At 35.8% G+C, this 20,657-nt stretch overlaps 1 protein-coding gene across 2 annotated transcripts; it reads right to left on the bottom strand.

Annotated features, from left to right (window-relative positions):
• Nucleotides 1-965: 965 nt before the first annotated feature.
• LOC109192210 (protein ROOT HAIR DEFECTIVE 3 homolog 1-like) lies at nucleotides 966-19,547 on the bottom strand. Of its 2 annotated transcripts, none has more exons than XM_019342778.1 (22): nucleotides 19,436-19,547; nucleotides 19,095-19,295; nucleotides 17,948-18,097; nucleotides 17,594-17,660; nucleotides 17,408-17,510; nucleotides 16,902-16,972; nucleotides 16,738-16,801; nucleotides 16,588-16,653; nucleotides 16,420-16,467; nucleotides 16,277-16,339; nucleotides 16,123-16,179; nucleotides 6,257-6,415; nucleotides 6,094-6,162; nucleotides 5,911-6,002; nucleotides 5,307-5,385; nucleotides 4,684-4,849; nucleotides 3,095-3,219; nucleotides 2,540-2,802; nucleotides 2,355-2,442; nucleotides 2,135-2,266; nucleotides 1,728-1,832; nucleotides 966-1,462 (listed from the first exon to the last, which is right to left on the bottom strand). In XM_019342778.1, the coding sequence occupies exons 2-22, from the start codon at nucleotides 19,096-19,098 to the stop codon at nucleotides 1,223-1,225; spliced, it is 2,211 nt and encodes a 736-aa protein (XP_019198323.1). In that variant the 5' UTR covers nucleotides 19,099-19,295; nucleotides 19,436-19,547; the 3' UTR covers nucleotides 966-1,222. The 2 variants fall into 2 exon arrangements, with proteins under 2 accessions (XP_019198323.1, XP_019198324.1); XM_019342779.1 differs by lacking the exon at nucleotides 19,436-19,547 and adding an exon at nucleotides 19,374-19,400.
• Between the last annotated feature and the right edge of the window lie 1,110 nt (nucleotides 19,548-20,657).

The raw sequence follows: 20,657 nt of genomic DNA on the forward strand, positions 1-20,657 counted from the left end.
CCTTCAATTCAAGAACGAGTCCGCGAACCTAAATCTAAGGTTGAAGAAAGGAAGATTGATACGAGTCCACGAATCAATTTGCTAGACGAGTCCACGAACTAGCCACTAATTGAGTCCACAATTAGCCATAAGGTTTCTTACACAAGTGTAAAGAAAAACTTAAGAATTTTATTGAATTAAAGCTTCCTTAAAACTGTTATGGATGTGTCCTATTTATAGGTATAGGGCAGCGTTGTAATCCTAAATACAATGGGAAAAAGAGTTCTAAACCTAATCTAGAAAACAAGTAAATATAGTCATATTTAGAAAGAGATTTAAAGAATCATTTCTAAATACAAAGTAGTGTTTTCGTTTTAATGCCAAACAATTTAAAATAATGATAGACCAAAAATAATAAGGCTGATTTGGACCTAATTTAATCTCCAAAATCAGCACTTAAACAATTATAAAAAGCTTTGAGTTCTTCTTCATTTTTTGCAAATGGGCTTGACTTAGATTTTCACAATCTTTGAACATCACCAATGAAGAGTTGCCTTAATTGTTTGGACTTGGGCCTTGTGATTGGCTCAATTGGTACTCTTAATGGATCTTCATTATGTTGGATTTTCAGTGGAGGTTGTAATAGATCTAGTAGCATTCAAAAAAAAAAAAAAAACAGTAAATGTAGACTTGTTTTCAAAAAAAAAAAAAACAAAAAAAAAAAAAAGTAAATATAGACTTAAAATAGCATAGTATACTTATGTTCAGGTCTCACATGTAATCAACTAAGAATAAAAACTACTACGTAATTTATTAAACATTTTTTATAACTAACTAATAGGCAATTTATATATTAGACCAGAATCCATATAGCATTATGAACCCTGAATTAAAACAAGATACAAAATTTTAAATACAAAACTCAAAAATCACAACACAAGACATATAACATTATGAACCCTTGATTGAAACGACGAGGTACAAAATTCATATTCAACGCCAAAACACATACACATGTTATACATTTACTTATCTTTCACATTTGATTTAGGTACATAATTTGTGTTTATAGACACAAAATTTCACAATACTACACAAAAATTCATAACATTACACAATTACTAGTTTGTTCCAAGTATAGAATTTCATAACGTAAGATACAAAAAGTCACAACACAAAACAAAACGCATGCACAAAAACCAGGATGCACAGTGCAGTGTGAACCCAAGATTCCTAACTAATGTCATCCGCTGTGATGTGTGGATCCACACAGATCCGCTGTGAGGTCATGATCCGCTATGAAGTGTAGATCCGCTGTTGTGTGTAGACCCGCTATTGCTGGATCCAGATTGACGTCTACAGCCGCTGTCATTCCGATGTGATTATGTAGGGTCATACCGGCATGTACAGCAGTATTGCCAAGCATTCCTACATTAAAGCCCATCGATGCCAATTGATATATATTGCTATTTCTGTTAGCCTTCTGAAAATTAGTAAACAAGCTGTAAGAAAACTACTTGAATGAGAGATGACAACGAATACACTCCCCATAAGAGACTACAAACTTAAATCTGATGGATGCACTATGCTTGTAATCATTATGCAAAGAGTTGTCAACTCATTATTTTATGCAGCTGCTCAGTCGCATATTTGTTTGCCTCAATTTTTGAAATCCATCAAATTCAAAGTGACAAAATAAAAACCTGCCATAAAAAGAGGAATTTGCACATGTAATTGAAATATCATGCCTGAGTAACCAAAGCTGTATGGATGCACTCTTCTGTCTTCTTTTTAAAGTCTTCCCAAACAGACTTGCACTGGAGAGGTGTTATCAACGTTTTTGATGCAGGAACCTGAAAGGGGAGCATAGGAAAAGTGAATTTTTTGAAAATGCATAACAGCAATCAACAAAGATGCAGAGGCCTTAACAATGCATAAGAAAATATTGATGTTCTACACTTCAAATATTTAACAGAAACATTTCAAATGAGCAATAACTCAAGCACAACACTACATAGGAAAACATTGATATTCAACTGTTAACAACAACAACATTCCAACTTGTAAAATATAAAAAGGGACATTTTCTTCTCCTTTCTTTTCTAACTACAAATTAACTGACTGCTTCATCAATGCACCAAAGCCAAATAATTACCTTATCCCAAGAGCTTGATGGTAGAGAGTCAGGTGACGGGCTTTCGATGAAAGCATCCAAAAGGATCTTTCCAATATTGTCAGTTTCTTCCTCCAAGCGAATAGCAGCCATAACTGAGAGTATTTTGAGAGACTGGGGAAAACATTAAAAAAGTCAGAATTAAGTGCACCACTGAAATAGGAGGTCAGACATAACAATCTTCAATTAATCATAGCCATACAGATGAACGTGCACTTTTGGCAATTGCTTTGATTTCTTTCCCCCCTGTATGAGTTTGATAGGAATCTTTGAAAAATTCTTCTTTAAACCTATCAACAATTTTGGAACACTTCTCAATATGTTCACACATTTAATAATTTAGAAAATATTAAGCCAGAAGTTGCTACAACCAAATCGTTTAAGTACCTTCCTATCATACGGTGCAAAACCATTCCAACATCTTTTTTTGCCTTTGTTTCGACTACCTCTCTTGCATAATCCTTCAACTTTGAAAGCATATTATCTTTGGTTTTTTCATCCATCTCAAAGCCAGAGAGTGCTGCAGAAAAAGATGATACTGCATCTTTTGTCTCACGCCGTAGGAGTTTTCTTATTTCTGGCCATGTATTATCTCCAGCTTGATCTAATAGAGACCCAACCTTTTCAAATAGTGCATCATTCAACTTTGTCTGCACAAAAACTCTCACAAATGTTAATTAATTATACCAAGCCCAAAACTTATCAAGAAAATGTTTTTCACAACAATTTCCCCGCCCCCACCAAAAAAATAATAATAATAATAATAAATAAATAAATAAATTTCTTTGTGGCCTTTAATTTAAATCATGAAATATGTTCATATATCCCAAAGATGTCAAAATAAAATGATCACCGGATCTTATAGCACAGAATACGAATTTATGATTAGTCCTAATTGTCCAATTGGCACTACTTGAGCTAAAAGTCTGCATGCCATCATACCTTATAGACTCCTGTAAGTTCATCCAGCTTGGACTTAAGGACTGCAGCAATATGTGTATCTATATTACACTTGAGCTTATCCCTTGTATTAGACGAGTCCCAATTAGCTTGATCAATGACAGCATCTACATAAAGAATTATTCGTGCTTATTTTAGATAAATCGTATCAGCACAAAATCTTCAAACTGTTATGAATATAATCCTACGAAAAGATTATTTCCATGAATTTAACCAGCATAAAGAACACGAAAAGAGAGAGAAGGCTAGGTTAGCTTGATTGTGTGATACCCACACTAAAAACCTCCCTTCGGTGTTAGGAGCGTTGTAGGTTTCCCCGGATAAAACAAGCTTAGGTTCTAAGTTTGAGCACTCAAACAATAAAACCCGACGAAAGAGAACACGGTTTTGAGCATAGAAAATTGAGGAAGAGGAAGAACAGAGTTTTGAGAGGAAGAAGCCAAAAATTTTCAGCGTGTGAAATCACTTGCTCAACCTAGGCTTATACAGGAGAAGAGGAATTAATAACAATTAACATGGCATGAATCACTGGTTCAAAACCCAGACTGTAACATTCATAATAGACGACCAGGAAATTAATTTTAGAATTTAAAATTGGAATTAATTCGTAATTAATTCCGTAATATCAAAATTAATACCTAGAACGGTACTCCGAACAGTGGTTCGAAACTTGAGTAGCTCGAAAGATAACTACTTCGAATGGTGCCTTTTGAAAGGTACCCAAAAGGTTACGAGAAGAGGTTTCAACCATCTGGTCCATCTTGACCAAATGGTGCCTCCAACCAAGCAATCCATGTCTCCATTCATTTTCTCTAGTTTCCAACTCAAATGCGTATATTTTGAGAATCAATTTCTCAATCACCCATTATCCGTTTTGGGAGTACAACATATCGATCTCTTCGTCTTAACGAATAACTTCAATCCACTCTGACCCGACCCAAATCGGAAGTGGGTCTCACATATATCTGTACTACAAAATAGCTACTTACAATGCCATTTTTGCTATTTTTTCCAACACAAACTCCACATTAACTTTAAATTAGTACAAAAAACAAAAAACAAAAAAAAAAAAAACAAAAAAAAAAAAAAAAAAAAAAAAAACAAAACAAAAAAAAACAAAACAAAAACAAAAAAAAAAAACAAAACTATAAAAGCTTGAATTCTAAGATACAATAACCACCCAAGTGCAAAGAAAATTCTTGGATAGTCAGAGAAGTTCAAGACACTTCTGTATTCCTCTTTCTACCTTGTTACTTTAAGATTGGGACAGAACAGAAGATCTACGGAAAAGAGTCTCATATTAAGTGACTGGCATGTTGGAAAAAAAATTCCATATCAAATCCCCTTTACTTCATATAAAGCAAGTTTATAACATTCAATCATAAACACGAAGAGAGTGCAATCCTTTATAGATACTCCTGAGTAGCAAAATAACAATCAAGCATAGTACTTTCCACTTCCCTCCTACACAATAGAGGGTGTATAGTGATTGATGTTTGTTAGCAACATCTTCAATGGACATCAAAACAAAGCCAAGAGGAAAAGCAAATGATAAATTCTACATTTCTTACCGGCACATCTTTCATCAAACTGGGCCATAAAGGACTTGGTGCAGCCACGGGCAACCATAGCAAAGCCTTTCCCTTCATTCAATGCAATATCAAATTCCTTTTTGAATTTTTCTAAAGTTTCAGATCGTATATGTTTCAGCATGAATTGATAGGCTGGTAGGGTAAGCTACAAACACAAGGAAACAATAGTCCAGGCAAATCAGCATATGTATTAGAGCAAATAACAACAAAGAAAACACAATTCTTCATTCTTGATACCTGGAACGGTAATATCTCAATGAAATTTCATTTCATTTACACATTGATCGGTTTTCAAGCACACTTCTAAGAACCAACTTTGAAGTAGTTGATTTCTCATTAAAATTTTAAAGACAGATAAAATCTGACACCATATATGAGCCTAGAATGTCAAAAGATAGTAAAGCCTCCTAAACTGGATTGCAATATATATGAAGGTCTGACAATTGTTAAAGCTTGGAAAAAACACCCTACATTTGACTTTTAAAGACCAGAGAATCAAATGGGAATTCTAGGGGATAATGCGTATTACTTCACCAGTTTGCAGGAGTGCAGGACAACTCAGAAACTAAAAAAACATCAAGCATAATATTAAAAAGCATCACCTGCAGCAGTTTCTCTTCCAACTGCTTTCTCTTATCCAATCTCACACCTTCATCATAAAATGTGGTCTCAGCCTCGTACCTGAAAATGCAAAGAATGTTGAACCCATTGACTATATCATCTAATTTATTAGACAAATTTTTTCATATGTGAAAAGTAATTTTGAAATGTAACAGACTAGACGAGAAGCTAGTCACACATAAAATGCAGTAAAACAGCAAAGTCAAAATTTTGGAATTCATGGAATGGCAAAGGTTAGCTCCACTCGTGGTGCCACTTGGTACTTTAGTTTTGCTTGATCTGTGCCTCAATCTTACTTAAGAGTGTGTACTGGTGGTATTATATTCTTTTTTCATCTCACTTGTTCAGTTGCAAAAAGGGCCTAGTGGAATATTAAAATAGAGGATAAAAAACATCATTTCAAAGAAATGATTATACCAAAACATAAAATTACTTTGAAAATTTATACATGTAATTATCAGATGAGAGAGCCAACGTATTGATTTATGACAGTCAACAAGATTAACTATAGGGTACTTAAGTAGATAAACACATACAAATTTATAAATGCATTGCATGCTATCAGGCAAAAGTAGATATGCTTACTCTGTTAGACAAGTACCCAGCATTGAACTAAGCTTCTTCCTAAAGCGAGGCACAACATGAGACTGAACTGCTTTATCAAGTTGACACCATTCCTACGAGTTATATAGTTGCAGGAATGTAGTGTTATAAATTATCGAGGAAATAGTGTACTGTTCACAAGTCTTCACAAATATCTAAATATACCTCATTTGCAGTAAAAGAGGCATATTTTTCATTTGCAATTTCTTCACATCGTACAGTAGCCACCATAACCTGTAGTTGGACCATAATCGTATACCTCAAATTCTCAAAAACAAGTAGAAAAATGTAAAAACTGAATATGTACAGCAGATTATCAGGTCACAACCTTGTGTGCAGGCATATCAAGGTCTTTGTTCTGCTTAATAACCGTCCATAGTTGTTGTGAACTAAATGAAAAGCCTGAAGCTGGAACAACTGCCCGCCTATCTCCGGCAAGCCCACCAGGTGCAATAGAGTGAAAGAACCGTTGTCTTAGATTAGCCACCTTTAAAAAATAAATAAATTACAAACACAAGAAAATAACAATTTCAGTTATTATATTAGTAAAAAAAAAAACACACACATATACACACACATAATCATGTTCAAAAAATTAGTATATTGTATAAATGATTTGTTATTGACATATGGATTGACACATTATGTAGTTGATTATTTATTAGTTATTATTGTGTTTAAAAAATTACAAATGCATAAATATATGTTTAAACAATTCAAATTATTTTAGTATACATTTATTACCTTTTTTTATATTAATTGTTATTTAAATTTAAAACTTTTAAAATTTGACAAGTCCATACAAAGGCCCGCGGGGCTAGGCGGGCCAACTTCCCACAACCCCGTATTTTGGCGGGCTCAGCCCTACCCCGCCGACCCGTTTTGATCGCTCTAGTCTTAACTCTAAACTAATTCACATTTTTAATTTGGCTCTCCTTGGTAAACAGGGCTGGAGGTTTCTCACAAATCTCCATACATTGGTGGCTCGTGTCTTTCAAGTCAGGTACTACCCTAAGACCACTTCCCTAGAAGCTACAATAGGTCATAACCCTAGTTATTGTTGGAGAAGTATTATGGAGACTCAGAGTTTTATAAAAGCTGGCTCGAGGAGGAGGATTGGAAAAGGTTTATCTACTGATGTTTGGAGTGACCCTTGGATCCTAAATGTGGACAACCCGAGTATTACAACTGAAATGCCCTTGCCTCTTCGTGGCACTTTAGTTACAAATTAAATGTCTACTGATGGTGATGGTAAATCTTGGGACATGGAGGTGGTTAATAATATATTTAATACTAGGGATTCAAATTTAATACGCCGAAATCCTATTTGCCTGGCATTTGAGGATGTTTGGTATTGGCATGGAACTTAAGAGGTCAATATTCAGTCAAAGTCGACTATAAAATGCTCATGGGGTAGATGAGCTCCATCTTTCTCATCTCCCTTTACAAAATGAAATGCTCTATGGGGTCTTAAAATTCCACCAAAATGGCGGACGTTGTTATGGAGGGCAGTAAGGGAGGTGCTACCAACTAAGATGAATTTGATATATAAACAAGTGGAGGTTACACTGTATTGCCCTATTTGTGGGTTAGAGGAAGAATCGATTATGCATGCTTTATGTATTTGTTCTTTGGCGTGTGACGTGTGGAGTTTATCTAAATTGCAAGTTCTAAGCATGATTCATTCTTCTTTTGCAATTGTGGCGATCTTGTTCACACTGTGGGAGTCCCGTAACGTTGCAATGTGGGAGGGGTGCGTGTCTAGGCCGAAAAGTGTGTGGAGGCAGGTTGTGTCGTCACTACAGCGGTGGAAGCAAACTGGTGAAAGCCACGGTGGATGGAACAGAACGGTTGAGGCGAAGGAGGCATCTTCAAGAAGCACAATTATATGCCAAGTTAATGTTGGCTTTTCTCCAACAACAGGTTGGTATCGTTCGGTGCATCATACTTGGCTGACTACGGTTGATGATTCATGGATGCTATAAATGGCTTACTAGATTGTGTGCTAAATCCCCTAATGGTTGAGTCCCGCGTGAATTAAATCTGGAGGTGTGACAATAGTCTGAGTTCAATCTAACTAAACCTCAACTTGGTTCAAGCTTTAGCTAGTATGAAGGTAGATAGGTCTTATCCCCGGCCATATCTCCCTACTCCGATCTCCGATCGAGACGCTGTTGCCATCGATGAATTCGTCTCGAGGAGACGCTTCAGATTGTGTTTTCCGTTTTCTCATCTCCGCCGGTCAACGGTCAACGGTCAACTCGCCGATCATCCATCCCTTGAGTCAGTTTTTTCTTGTCCTTTGGAATAATATTATGGCTTCATCTCTCACTGTTGGTAATTCCTCTGTTTGTTTCTCTCAAGCTAGCAACACAAATACTTGGATTCTAGACACAAGTGTCTCAGGCCATATTTCGGGTAACCTATCCCTTATGATTAATGTCACAAAGTCTAAAGCTTTGCCCATGGTTACCCTAGCTAATGGTCATCAAACACAGTTGCCGGTGTTGGTCAAGCTCATCCTATGCCATCTTTCCCCTTAGAGTCAATCTTATATGTTCCTAATGTTCCTATAGAGTCAGTCTTATATGTTCCTAACAATCGAATATAAACGAAAGGAGGTTATTCGTATTTGTTTGTTAAGAACTTTGGAGTGTTTGTGTTCGTATTCGTTTATTAAGGTTTTTGAAATTCTTGTTCATATTCGTTTAAGCGTTCATTAATGTTTGTTAACGTTCGCAGAAACTTTCGCAAACGTGTTTGTTAATGTTAACGAACACATTCACGAATATGTTCGTTTAGGTTCATGAACACGCTCGTGAACACACACATGTGGTTTGCCAATTGCGCTCTGCAATGTGGTTTATAAAATCATGGTCAAGATGTTGGTTAATAGGATGAAATTGTTATTGGATAATATGATCTCCGAGTCCAGGGTGCGTTTATTCCTGGTGATTAATAACTAACAATCTTCTTGTTGTTGCATAAGTGGATCATTATTTGAGGAGAAAACAAGGAGGTAGAGTGGGGTGGGCAACACTGAAATTGGATATGACTAAGGCATATAATAGAATGGAGTTGGCTTTTTGGAGGGTATGATGTTGGGTCTAGGCTTTGCACAAGAATGGGTAAATTTGGTGATGATGTGTGTCACCACAATGAGATATACTATTATGGTCAATGGGCAGGCTGGGGGATCAATAGTACCCTCTAGGGGGTTGCAACGAGGAACACTCTCACTGTATCTATTTCATATTTGTGCAAAATGACTATCCTTATTATTGCAAAGCTCCTAGTGACAACATCTTATTAATGGGTGTAGGGTTGCTAGGGGAGCACATGTGACCTCACATTTGGTTTTTGCATATGACAATTTGATTTTCTTTAAAGCAAATGATCAGGAGGCAAAGGATATTGGGCACTCTTTGTGTGACACCCCGTAAATCCAAACCTTAATCGAAGATTAATTGAAGAATTAATCAAAGAGTCCTTGCTAATCTATTTTCAAAAATCCTGAAATTTAATAGTCGAGGGACTAGATTTTGACTAGTCACTTAAGTCAAAAGGTTGTACCTTGTGCTTCTTGAATTGTGTCCTTGTTCCCTTGTCTTTCCAACATTAGTAAGGGTAGAAATGTCTTTTCACCTAAGATTTGTGACTCAAGCTAACCTAGCAAGACTCTCTCATTTCATTCACCCTTCAAGCAAAAACTCAAAAACTCTAGCCTCTCTCTAAAATAAGTTAGCTTCTTCTCCAAGCAAGAAATTGAGCATCCAAGTCTTGCAAGATTTTCTTCTAAGATTCCTACTTTCTTCATCTTGAGCATATGAAAGGGTAAGATCCTTAGATTTTTGGTGGTTTTAACCTTCTTTTAGGTGTCTGTTAGGATCTTTGTTGTGTTTTGTTTTGTGTAAGAAGTTGGTGTGGAGGAGGAGCTCTAAGAAAGGCTATTATGGGTTAAAAGAGGAAGTTGTTAGGATACAAAGGTAACTCATGCTATACAAAACCTATTTTCTTACTTATATGATGATTCTTGGCTTCTACTTGTGAATCTTGTGATGATTTGTGAGATTTGATGCATGATCTTGTGGTGATGCATGTTTAGTGTTTGTTCTTAGGGTTCCTGAATGCCATTGATTGGCTATTTCTTGGGATCAAGTCATATTGTTGTTGTGTGTAAGATTTTGAATGTTTTGGACTTGAACTTGGCCTTGTTGTTGAAAATTCCCGAAGGGATTATTGTGTACAAGAGGGTGTACCCGCGGGCAGGGCCCTACCCGCCGCCCCACCCGCGGGAAACCGGTCTCGTGGGTGTTTGTACCCACGGGTGGTGGTCCACCCGTGGCCCCACCCACAGGGTACACAGTGGTTGTTGGCTGGGGATTTGTTCCCCGTGATTCTTTCTCCTCGGTATTGATGTTTTGACCTCCCGATGTTGATTTATTGGGCTATTAGTGAGTCTTCTTGATGTTTTGTATGTCTAGAACGGTGTGTTAGGAATCCATGTAGGATTTGGTGTCTTGAATCGTGCTAAAGGTTAAACTTTGTGATTCGTTGGGCTAATGTGAGTCTTGAATGTTCTTTGGAATCTAATTTTGGTTTACCCGTTTGACAAGCATGCTAGTTTGATGTTGATATGCTAGTATGTTTGGTTTGTTCCTTCGTATTAAGATTGGCAACTTGTGGTGACAATCATTTGGTGTTGGGTTGTAACCCTATGATTGTTGAGTATGGTCTCATGTCTTTATTGTGATCTCTTGATTGATTCCTATGATGTGATCGTACGTAAATCGGTGTACCCTTTGTTGATACTTGGCTGAGGCTATTGTGGAGCCTTAGTCTTCTTGGTAATGATGATGCCCTTGTGTGACTATGATTGAGATTGGTGGTTTGTTACTTGAGCTTTGCTCACGAGTTTGGCGATTTTGTGATTATGAATTTAATGGTACCCTCATGTACTGAGAGTTCGGCGGAAAAACTGGCGGTGCAGGCAGGGGGAACGACGGTTCCCGGTGGCAAAAGGTTAGACTCAGAAGTACAGGGTGGCACTAGGAGGTAATGGTTGGAACTGAAATAAGGTCGGGGTAGTCATAAGGTTGTAACAGGGCATAAGGTTGGAACTATGAAACTTGTGACATGTAGTTGTCACTATGGCATGTAGTTGTCACTGTGGCATGTAGTTGTCACCGTGTGAATGTGATTTCCTTGCTTTTGACCATGTCTTGATGTATTCTACCTTGTGAACGGTAGGATGCATCCTGAGTTGTGTTGTCTCTCATGTTTGTGGTCTTGCTGTTATTGTGAGGATGATGATCATCGTTTCTATTGAGAGTGATTGATGATTATTTGATGTTGACTTCTCTCCTTGGTTTTGAAATGATATATATCGTATTCTCGTTCCAAATGGTTTTGATTATATCTATCTATATTATGTTATTTAACGCATATTGATGGGTTACCAGCATTATTCGTTGGCCAGGTGTCATCCCCCTTTTTACAGGTTTTGAGTAGATGCTGACCGCGCTAGATGTGGACCTTAGTTAGTGTAGATTCCATGCTAGACGTTTATCCTTTGTTGGCATGTGAGCCTTAGAATCTTTAATGTTTGGTTCTTGTTTTGTTAGATTGTTGTTGACTAGCATGTGCACCCATGGTTTATGGGTGTGGCATAACGCTTACCGATTTTATATACCCTCCGCTTGATTTGTGTCTCAATGATTAGATGCTTACCTTTGAGATTTAAGTTTTAAAAATGTTGAAAAATCAGGGGTGTTACACTTTGTTAGTCTATGAGAGTTTTGTCAGGACAAGCTAGCAACTATCACAAATCCAGTATCACTTCTAGCTATAACACTATTATTGGAGGAGACACATTTGTTGTTGCTACTTATTTGAATGTTCCTAAGGCCCCGAATTTTTTTGGAAATATTTGGGATTACCCTCGCCCCTTGGCAGTTGGTAGAAATAAGGGGATGATTTTTTCATATGTGAAACAGAAATTGAGACAAAGAATTAGAGCATGGAACAAGAAGTTTCTGACTCGTGCAAGGAAGGGAGTATTGCTCAAATCTATGGCCCAGGTAATGCCTATTTTTATTATGTATTAATTGAATTTTGGTTTACAATTTATAAACTGTAAACTGTAAACCAAAATTCATATACACATACATATAAATATAATCAAGTTCAAAAAATTAATATATTGTATAAATGCTTTGTTATTGACATATGGATTGACACATTATGTATTTGACTATTTATTAGTTATTATTGTGTTTAAAAATTAGACTTATTATCTTTTTTTTATATTAATTTTTATTCAACTTTAAAACATTTAAAATTTGACAAGCCCACGCCAAGGCCTGCGGGCTTAAGGCGGGCCAAGTGGCCAACTTCCCTTAGGCCTATATTTTTGCTGGCTCTGCCCTATCCCGCCGACCCGTTTCGACAGCTCTAGTCTTGAATTTGTCTAGTCTTGAATTTAAACAAATTCACATTTTCAATTTGCCCCTCTTTGGAAAGCAAGATTGGAGGTTTCTCACAAATCCCCATATATTGGTGGCTCGTGTCTTTCAAGCCAAGTACTACCCTAAGACCACTTCCCTAGAAGCTACAATGGGTCATAACCCTAGTTATTGCTGGAGAACATGGCGACTCAGCGTTTAATTAAAGCTGGCTCAAGGAGGAGGATTGGAAAAGCTGGCTCCTAAATGTGGACAACCCGAGTATTACAACTCAAATGCCATTGCCTCTTCGTGGCCTTTAGTTACAATTTTAATGTTTACTGATGGTCATGGTATATCTTGAGACATGGAGGTGGTAAATAATATATTTAATACTAAGGATTCAAATTTAATACGCCGAACTCCTATTTGCCCGGAGTTTGAGGATGTTTGGTATTGGCATGGGACTTAAGAGGTCAATATTCAGTTAGACTCGACTATAAAATGCTCATGGGGTAGATGGGTTCCATCTTTCGCATCTCCTTTACAAAATGAAATGCTCTATGGGTCTCAAAATTCCACCAAAATGGAAGACGTTGTTATGGAGGGCGGTAAGGGAGGTGCTACCAACTAAGATGAATTTGATATATAAACAAGTGGAGGTCACACTGGATTGCCCTGTTTGTGGGTTAGAGGAAGAATCAATTATGCATGCTTTATGCAGTTGTTCTTTGGCGTGTAACGGGTGGAGGTTATCTCAATTGCAAGTTCCAAGCATGATTCATTCTTCTTTTGCAATTATGGAGGTCTTGTTCACGCTGTGGGAGTCCTGTAACGTGGCAATGTGGGAGGGGTGCGTGTCCAGGACGAAAAGTGTGTGGAGGCAGACTGTGTCGTCAGTACAGCAATAGAGGCAAGCTTTGTTGTCACTACAGCAGTGGAGGCAAAACCGGTTAAAGCCACGGTGGATGGAAACAGAACGACTGAGGAGATGGAGGCATCTTCAAGATGCACAATTATATGTCGAGTTAATGTTGGCTTCTCTCCAACAACTAGTCGGTCTCGTTCGGTGCATCATACTTGGCTGACTACGGTTGATGATTCATGGATGCTATAAATGGCTTACTAGATTGTGTGCTAAATCCCCTAATGATTGAGTCTTGCGTGAATTAAATCTAAAGGTGTGACAAAAGTCTGAGTTCAATCTAACTACATCAACTTGGTTCAAGCTTTAGCTAGTAAGAAGGTAGATAGGTCTTATCTTGGCTTATATTATTTATGATGATGATTGTAAATAAAACTCTTAGCAGTTCGTTTTCTTTTTGTTTTTCAATACATTATTAGGTTAGAGAACCAAATCAGCATACATTACTAGGTCAACAAATTTAATAATGCAGTAATTTCAAACAATTAACATATGCTCTATAAATACCCATTTAAGAGTTTCTCATGTCGATCCCTTTCCTCACAATGTCATTTTACATTTTATGATACACAATAGTTCAAACTGTTCACTGCATGCAATTGGCAATACAAGCTTGTTTAATTTAAATTTATGAGCCAACATTTAAAAAAAAAAGACATACACGTACCATTCAATGGCGTGCATATTTTAAGATTTCAAGTATGTCAATCATAGTTGATAGATTTATTACTCCGTATTTTATAATATATACATTCTCGTTAATTAACACACATTTTTGTTGTAATCATATATACTAAATTGTATATTGTATATTGAAAAAGGGGTCAAATAAACCTTCAAATTTTAACAGAAAAGTCAATTAGCTCCCTAAACTTTTTAAGGGTACAATTATATATACCCATCAACATGTGATAACAAGTCATTAATCTATTTGGCTATTTTTGAAGTTATTTTTGAACTTAATTGCACTAAAATAAATTATTAATAGATGTTATTACACTTTTAAAAAATTTAAAGGACTAATCAAACTAAAGTTTGAAAACCTATTTGACCATTTTCCTATGTATATTTGGAAACAATTTGGCCTTGTATCTTGAATAATATGGGCATTTAATTTTCTTCCAGTGAGATGTTTACGATCTACCTTGCACGTTTTTGGAATCAATATGTGGATAAACTATTACAATATGTCAATTGTGATAACCGTAATCCAATTGTTTTACTCATTCAATTTTGTGGTGCAAAAATGTACAATAATAAGTTGTCCATTAATATTCTCATTTTCTATTGTCTACTATTTTTTGCATTTTAGGTATTGCATAAGGTCTTTTTTAGCACTCATTATACTAATGCTCTAGGTAAAGTTTAAATGTCAACACATTGCAGATACTCGTAAAAGCCAAGTCCAAACCCGATACTGGGGTTTGTTGAACGAAAGCCGATAAAGGGCTTAAAAGACCAAGTATTGCACCTAGACTATCAAAAAATGTGTGATTGCACATTCATTACTAATTATAACTTTTGACGTAAATAGTAAGCACTTTATCCTAACAAGTAAAATAGACATGTTAAAGGTTTGAGTCCCATAGAATAGACATTTAAAGGCCAGGACTAGCACCCCTCGGTGGCTAAGAGTTGTTCGGCGGAAGGTCCAAGACTTTTCTTGCCCAAGTAGAAAAAGACTTTTCAATTTAAATTTAAAATATAAAATTGATCTCTGTTTTGGAGGAATTAAATAATAAATTATGCAATATACAATAGTTTATTTTATAGCAATGATTTATACTCGAAATATTAGAAAATAGATAAAAGTATATCATTAATTTACGCTCACAATAATGGTAATGGTTAATAAAGAATAACTGCACATTAACTATATTCTCAAAATAATGACAATTATATTACAATGATATATTACATAGTCATAATAAGGTACGTTCAAAACATCAAAAGATAGATGAAATTATGGTAATGAATGAATTAGGCCAAAAATGACAACAATTCATAACTATGACATTGTTATTTCGGTTACTTTAGGTTAAATGTGATGATTTCATTTTACCAGATCCAAGAATGCATTAATTTCCGACAATTAATTCAGATGCACTATAAATACCAATTTAAGAGAGTTTCAAACTGTTTTAATCCTTTTTTCACAATGTAATTTTACGTTTTACAATAAGTAATTGCTCAAATTGTTCACAATGGGCAATGGGCGATACAAGATTGTTTTCATCAAATTTATGAGCCAACATTGAAAAAAGACATACACTTTCCCTTCCATAGCGTGTGTAATCTATAGTTGATGCATCTATTATTTTGTAGTATACTCATTACTCTTATGATTTGAAGAATTTAGGCATTTAATTGTATTTTGTATTTTGTAGTTGTAATTTGATATTTTTTAAATGATTATATTCCGCACTAAAAAAAAATTATTTCACCAATCTCAAATGAGGATCATTTGTTGCTTGTTAAATGTCAATAATATATTTAAATATGAAAACAAAAGTCTCAACCCTCGAAAACAAAAAAGACTTCTGATTGGAAATATAAAATTACTCTTTTTGATGATATTAAATACTAGTATATGCTATATATATAATTAAAAGCAAAAATTTTTGTGAGACCATCTCACAAATCTCAATTCATAAGACGAGTCAAATCTTTGATTACTATGGTCAAACATACAACCCGTCTCACGGATTGAGACGGGTGAGTCGGTAAAAAAAATTACTAGTATTAGTAAAAACCACATGGTAATAGAAAGTATTGCAAACTCAGAACATATATATGCATTTCAAGGAATCCAAATGCATTTATTACCTGCTCTTTAAACTGTTCTTCATTATCCTCGTAACTATCAAGAGCGACAACCTCAACCTAGAATTTAAGCATTATACTCAATTTAATAAATGTGTACTCACAGACAGCAATGAAAAGGTACAGTTCTGTCAGAGCTTATCCGAGTGGGACTCACATTGAAAAATTCACTAAGAGGAGTTTCCTTGTGATCTCCTAGCGTGGGGACGGTATCCCACATCTGACATCAACAAAGTAAATGCATAAATAAAATCAACTGCAATACAAGTAACAAACAAAAAGAATGATAACATGCAGTACCTTCTTAATACCTTCCCGTAAATCAAGCTCCAACTTTTCAAAGGGTGTCTAAAAAGAAAAATTTTAAAGCTTAGCAAGGAAAAGAAAATTCATATCCCATGACATCTAGATAGCGTATCTTAACTCCCATGAAATAAGTGAAAGAAACTAAGAAATGAAGGCTTGTACCTTTGTTTGGTCACGAATAACAAACAGTAGGGTAGTTTTACGGGGAGTAAATAATCTCATCATGACCTGCACATGATAAACAACATCTAGCATAGCCCCCTCCCTACCAATCCATGCACAAGAACAAATTCAAATTTTCAAAAAGCTTACCTGGAAAACAGTTCTCAACAAAGGCATATTTGCTGCTTGCTCGCGGCCAATATCATGACACCAGCTGAACATTACAACCTTAGTTAGATAAAAGCTTTCTATTGTATAATATATTTATGTAATATTGTATTTCATGTTATGTGTTACGTTAATTACAAACTTACATGTTTATTAGAACTATATCAGAAACTGCAAGGGCAAACAAGGCACTCTGCTTTTCAAATGTTGTATCATCCTAACATGAAAATAGAAACCAAATTTAAAAATATATACATCACATCAAACCAGCAATGGCTGCAGAGGCAGGTGAGCTAAAGGAAACATCAAGCATTACCAGCATTAGTGTCAATGTACTGATGCCAGCCACTGATATTTGTGAATAATTTACCAAAGGATATGATTTCATTCATCATATAGATCTCAATGTCAAACAATACTATTATAAAATTTGGAGAATTATATAAGAAATTAGCACTACAGTGTACTGGATTTGATTAAAGAGCGCAAGAGTGCAGGGAAGTTGTATGAATGCAGCTTAAAACCCCCAAACCAAAATAATGAATACCAGACGGCATTTTTTAAATGAAATAAAACTTGTGAAAATAACTACTAGTGAGAAAATAATGCAGTAGGGTATATATATATATATATATATATATATGAACCATACCTCTCCTCTCTCTTTTCCATCAGTTCCCTCTATATCCATTACAAGGGTGCAGGGTTCAATGCCATCACATTTAGCAATCCAAACACCGTTTGTGGTTTTCAACCTAGAAAGAGGAAATTCAGTCAGTTTGTTGTGACTACAGAAAGAAAAAACAGGTATAATGACAGGAGCTTGATGAACACATGCCTTCCATTGTAAGCATCCATCTCTATAAAGTTTGTACGAAATAGATGATTCAACAGTGTGCTCTTTCCTGTCAAAATCACAGAAATAATCAAAATAAATAAATAAAAATATTGAGGATATCATCAAATTCCTTGTTTGCTAGCAAGGTATTAGAGCCACTGAGCAGTTCTAATGAAAATTAGTATTACTCAGGGCCTCCAAAAGGAAGCAATCGAGGCATGATTCTGAATAAGTTTGATGATGCATGTGAAAAATATGAACAGTTTTATATAGCTGAAAATTTTAAAATTTGACGTGACTATAAGTACGAGGAAGATCTCTTAAAATTCTTTTTCAGGAAAAAAGAAAACACACCACTACTTTGTGGGCCCAAAATGGATACAACAACATATGAAAGCCCACATTGTGCCAATTTAACCTCCTTCGTGATATTTTCAATTCCAGTAACATTGAATGCACCATCCGCATCAATGAGTTGAGTTGAACAACACTCATTGGATTTTTCTGTGACAATAAATTACATTAGAAAAATGCTGTATTAATGAAACAGAAAATAAATATTCATTCTTAACAGGGAGAAGCAGCAAACAAGAGGGTATCTACATTTTACAGCAACACAGGCCAATATCATTAATTAATACTGTAAGTGAAAAAAGGTATCAGGCATATGAAACAAATGCAGTTATCCTTCAGTATATCTTATAGTATTGATACCCATTTCATAAAAAAGTGCAACAGAATCCATCAATGTATGGCAAAAAGTTTGCATTTTCACCTTATCCACTCTATCCTTGAATCCTTGCCTCCCCGGGATGGACAAGGTTTATAGCCAGAAAAGGGAAAAGTAGAAAAGTCCAACAAAAGAAAGCATTCTAATAAACACTATGCTCAGAGCTACAACCTTTCTTCCATTCTACTACCACCACATTAAGAAAATAAAATTAAATAAATAAATTTACTCTCTAACCAACTTTTGACAAGTAATGTAATGCCAAAACTAGTGTATGCATGTGTGTGTAATGCATGTGTGTTTGCATATGTATATATGCACACTTCAGCTTAAGCAGCAACTTGTAGCCGCACTAAAAGCACTGTATAATCTCCAATCTGAATATAAATTAGTCCAATAAAAAAATTAATTAAAAAAAAAAAAAAAAACTAAGCATAATCTTCTAGTTCTGTCGTATTTTCACCTAACTAAACTTGTCCATCAAGACACTAACAAAAAATTCAAACTTGCAATCAAGATCAAGTTGCTAAAGAGCAACATCAACAACAAAACTACAAAAAATTAAACTGAAATGCAAGATCAACCTGCAGATAAAAACAAGTACTACGTAATAAATATCACTCAGCATGAGAAAGAAAAAAAAAACTAATTAAAAACAGCAAATTGATATAAATGGATGCGGAGACTAAAAGCAGATCAATAAATTGGGGGTTCCAATAAGACAGTGATAATAATTAAGATTGGATCGGTGCGGCGCAGAAATGAAAGTACCCATTCTAAGGAAGACGAAGCACGATTAAGATTCAGGGAGAGCGAAGATGATTAGTCCACTGAGTTCGGGCCGGGGGATTGAATATTTGATGATCAGCAAGTTGGGAGAAAAGGAATGCGATCTCAGGTTGTACTAACACATCGCCTACCCTCTCGTGTCTTAAAAAGAGGGCTATGTTATTCGACTTTTTAAAGTCAGATCTGCGAGATAATTTAACCAAAAAAAAACAGCTGAACACCTTTTTTCAGCACAGCAGGCAGGCAGAAGGAGAAGAATACCTTAAGCGCCTGCCTCAGAGAAGAATACCTTCAGATAAGGTTATAGAGAAAGAGAAGAATACCTTAAGCGCCTGCCTCGGAGAAGAATACCTTCAGATAAGGTTATAGAGAAAGAGGAGCGCCACTTTAGATAAGGTTAGAGATAAGGAGGAGCGCAAGCGAATGGTCGGTCTATATTGATTATGGTTCGGGTTACTTCATTTTATATAGTTTTTTGTTTTTTTGTTTTTTTTTGCAATCTTCATCAGGTCCAATGCCACAACTACTCGGCGGCGTCGCGATTCTTGTGTTCAATAAAAAGCGCGATTCGAGTCGGGCCAAGTACCGATTCATGCACATGGTTTGCACGCACAAGGGCGCCGACGATAAAGCCTACCGCTGCGTTTACGAGCAGGAAGATCAGCAAGGGAAAGTCAGAATCAACCTCTCAAAATACTTAATGGTGATCGCCGGTGAAGCCCTCAAATCCAACATAACCACAATCGGCCCGTTCGTTTTCCCGCCGTCAGAATAGCTCCTCTTCCTCTTCACCCTAATCGACCGGAAAATCTTCAATCACAAATGGAAACCCTACATTCCCGACTTCAAACAGCCCATCGAAAACTTCTGCATCAACGCCGGCGGTCGCGCCGTCATCGACAATCTCCAGAAGAACATGTAGCTCTCGCCGGAACACGTGGAGGCCTTCAAGATGACGATGTACCGGTTTGGAAACACGTTGTCTTCTTCGCTCTGTTACGAACTCAACTACATTGAATCCAAAGGGAGGATAAAGAAAGGCGACAGGATTTGGCAGATTGCTTTCGGCAGTGGATTCATATATACTTCTTACTTTGATAAACTTTTTAATGAATAAGGTTTACATTTTATAGTTAAATTTTAAAAATATTTAAATATTAAATTGTATAGTTATATTTATATTTTTAATAAAATTAGATCTACTTAGTATTATAAAATTAAAATAATACTTCTGAAATTGTGTTAGTGTACCGCACGGGAAAAATACTAATTGAAAAGTAAAAGCAAGATGCACAAGCTCTAAGACATAGGTATCATTAGGTACACTTTAAAAAACTAAATGAGCTTGTATCTATTCGTGTTTTTTAGAGTGATTAATAGGGTAAAAATGCCAAGGACCTTGCGGCCTAATGGCACCAAGTTGCTCATTTATATAGAAGTTTGTGACTTCGAGTCTTAATAGAGGTGATATTGAGCACGCTTTATGTTTCATTAGGTTGAGAAAGTAGTTATGAACAGATACTACATTGTAATAGAGTCAGTGGT

Source organism: Ipomoea nil, unplaced genomic scaffold (genome assembly GCF_001879475.1).
Source record: "Ipomoea nil cultivar Tokyo-kokei standard unplaced genomic scaffold, Asagao_1.1 scaffold1770, whole genome shotgun sequence".
Classification (NCBI taxonomy): Eukaryota; Viridiplantae; Streptophyta; class Magnoliopsida; order Solanales; family Convolvulaceae; genus Ipomoea; species Ipomoea nil.